Source organism: Cariama cristata, unplaced genomic scaffold, assembly GCF_000690535.1.
Source record: "Cariama cristata isolate BGI_N322 unplaced genomic scaffold, ASM69053v1 scaffold12682, whole genome shotgun sequence".
Lineage (NCBI taxonomy): Eukaryota > Metazoa > Chordata > Aves > Cariamiformes > Cariamidae > Cariama > Cariama cristata.
In genome coordinates this window covers 36,266-39,339 of record NW_009602171.1, presented here as the reverse complement: position 1 = coordinate 39,339, position 3,074 = coordinate 36,266, and the positions used below count along the sequence as shown (strand labels likewise).

At 35.6% G+C, this 3,074-nt stretch overlaps 1 protein-coding gene across 1 annotated transcript in view; it reads right to left on the bottom strand.

The window, feature by feature from the left end:
* Positions 1-621: 621 nt before the first annotated feature.
* EPRS (glutamyl-prolyl-tRNA synthetase) overlaps positions 622-3,074 on the bottom strand; it is a 36,651-nt gene continuing 34,198 nt past the window's right edge. Inside the window, exons 32-33 of the mRNA XM_009694642.1 lie at positions 1,265-1,329; positions 622-993 (exon numbers count right to left, since the gene is read on the bottom strand). Of these exons, the coding sequence (XP_009692944.1) occupies positions 843-993; positions 1,265-1,329 (216 nt within the window). The 3' untranslated portion in view covers positions 622-842. The remainder of the gene's footprint in view (positions 994-1,264; positions 1,330-3,074) is intronic.

Here is a 3,074-nt window from a genome sequence, read left to right as displayed (position 1 = left end):
CCACAACATCTGGCCTTTTCTGCTAAAGCAACACAGAGTAAGTGCAGGAAAAGCAAAAGGGTTTTAAGAAACACGCTACAGATACAACCACAGCCTGAAATCTTTAGCACTGAAAATGCCTCTCTTCAGATTGCCTTTGCACTACTCATTGCAATATCACTGTGAGACAGCTATAAATGCCAATTTATAAGATAAGAGAAACAGGGCTTTGCAAAATATCTGCAAGAAATGGCATTGACCTGCATCTTGCTATCAAGGTGGCATTTAATCTAAGATAGCCTTTCAAACTTGTTTTACAATGGGGTGAAAATATTCCTTGAAACACCTGGCTCCAGAGGGAGTTTTCAAAAAGGGCAGCATTTACCATGCCTACAAGTTAGCAGCAAGTCTGTACTGAAAATTGAAAAATTTGAAGGCAAAATTAAAAGCAGATGTTTCATCTACAAAGTAGATGTTGGCAGACTAAACTGTACTGTGGAGTTTTTATGACATTCTCTCCAATCTTTCAGGCATTTTCTTAATGTACAAGAAAATACATGCACCAAAATGGAAAAAAGGCATGAGCAAAGGACATCTATCCTCCTCATTGAGCAACACAGAAAAAAAACCAACGAAAGCATGTTACAGCTCACAATACATGTTTATTATTAGAGATGTTTACAGAAAAGTCTGTGAATTACTGCTAGCCTAAGACTGACAATTGGGTGGGGGGGTTATGCTTTATGGCTTTGTTTTTTGAATCATTTAAAAAGTCGCAAAACTGATTAAGTTTGGGAGCTATTTCAGTCTTATTTAAAAAAGTTCAATTCACAGATAAAGGAGAAGGTGTTTTCACTAGTAATTTAGTAACTACGACCAAACAGGGTGTAAAACTTGGCAGGGTTTTTGCCGCAGACACATCTTGCCCCACGCTGTAGTTCACAGAGAGGCTGAAAAGGTATGCAGAGGCTTTTTGCTCCCATGGAGGGGGCGCCAGGCTCAAGATCTTGATCCCTGAAATAAAAACATACTCATAATTAAATACTTTTATTTAAAAATAAAGGTGCAATAAAGTGTATTATACATAATATCTCAAAAGCACACTAATTAGTCTGAAAATTTGAGAACTAAGGGAGCAAATATATTGAATTATGCAGGACAGCAAGAGTCAAGGGTGAGGACTGTACATCACTGTTATACCCAGAGGCATCTTACATTCCTATTTATATTCACAACAATTTGGTTTTTATCTTGCTAGATACTCTCCAGTTCAGTTATATTTTACCTGGCGGTGGTCTTCTTGATCCAATCCTCGCACTCAATTTCCCCACAAAAAGGGATTTGTACAATCTGAACGGGGAGGGAGAGGAAAAAAAAAAAAAAAACCAACAGTTATACATCTTAAAAAAAAAAAAAAGTCATCCTTGCTTCTGGAAGATTCCTAAACCTTCAAGATCTCATATACACTCAAAACGGGAAAAGTTCCGATTGATACAATTAAGTTTTAATAGCTTTCTCATTAGAGAAATAGATAAGCAGAGTCATGCCTCCATAGTGCAGCATGGAAAAAACCTACACAAACCCAAAGTAGCATTTAAATCAAGTCAGGGTGCTGATTTCTTTTTTTTAACCCAATATATCTTCCTTCTGTGGGAAGTATAAATACTGTTTTCTCCTGAAATACTCTGTTTTTCAGGAAAATTTAAAAAATTTTCAAACTGCAGAACAAATGCTTGCTTACAAAGTGCAAGACAGTGCTTTTCTAATGAAGTTTCCATTTTAATTCCATTACTATGAATTTTCATATTTTCTGAACAAGATCAGGACATACATATTTTAAGAAAACAAAATCGCCAACAGCATGTTCTTCTTGGGGGTGGGGGGGAAGTGGTGGGTATTTTTCTGCTGTTTCCTTCAGTTAGCTTAACTGAAGGAAACTGAGAAAGTAAAGTTGACATGATAATCTCATACACTCTTCCCAGTACTGTTCTTAGCTATTGTAGCAAATCTCCTTTCCCAAGCATTATATTCCATTTTACTGATTTTTTTCATTTTTAATGGACTTTCACAGTGAAAATTCTGTTTACTACTAAAAAGTAGGATTACTATTAAAATGATACCCCGTATACACATTTGAACGCTCATGTAATGCTAATAGCTGAGGGCAACAACAGCTACTAAAATTCAGCCTTCACAGTAATTTTCATTCTATCCAAACTGTGAATAAGGTTTGCTCACCTATGGCTTGCTTTCACCAAATTTACATTCTCAGTGCAAAATTGTCAATTTGCCTTGAACCGGAACACACTTTTATTAGACTTCACTTTATAGCTTCACTTTCTTGCAACTGAAGAAAGGAGCTATTACCACTCTACTATACTGTTACGGCATTAATCTTTTGTTAGTTAAGTGAAACGTTGTTTAAATACCTGTGCAATTATTCTTAGAGTTTCAACTAAACTTCACCTGCAACTTAAAAGAACACAGAAGCAGTCTGCATTTTTAAAGAGCTAATAGTCTATGCTGCAACTACAGTAAGGGGAAAAACAGCAACAGGAATTAAGCAGGAGTACTTCAGCTGACAAATTTTCTTCTTAAACAGTAGTCAGTGTTAACACAGTGTAATTTCAAGAAACTGCAGAACACATACGCTGTAAAATTTTGTCTATACAATGTATATAGGTAGAGAGTGAAACAGTCATAAAATGACATAAGTAATTTTTTTCATTTCAGATATGCCGATTATAATAAACTTATATAACCTCAGTACCAAAATGGTGCAAGTATCCAACTTGGAATATAAAAATATTTGTTCACATTTCCAAGTTTAACTACATTATAAACTAGATCATATTAGAGTTCTGAACATAATACAAATAGTTTAATTCTCTTGGCCCTCTCTAGAATCTAGCTGTACACAACAGTGAGTGCCCAACATTGAAGACCAGGCATTTTACCCTCTGTATAGGCAGAGGGTACCATTTGGAGCCTCTGCAGTAAGAGAAGAAATGGGGGCTCCATAGTATTTCATCAAAAAGAAAGGATAATAATTTATGTGCATGTACAAATGCAGAATTAGCTTCACATTTCATTCC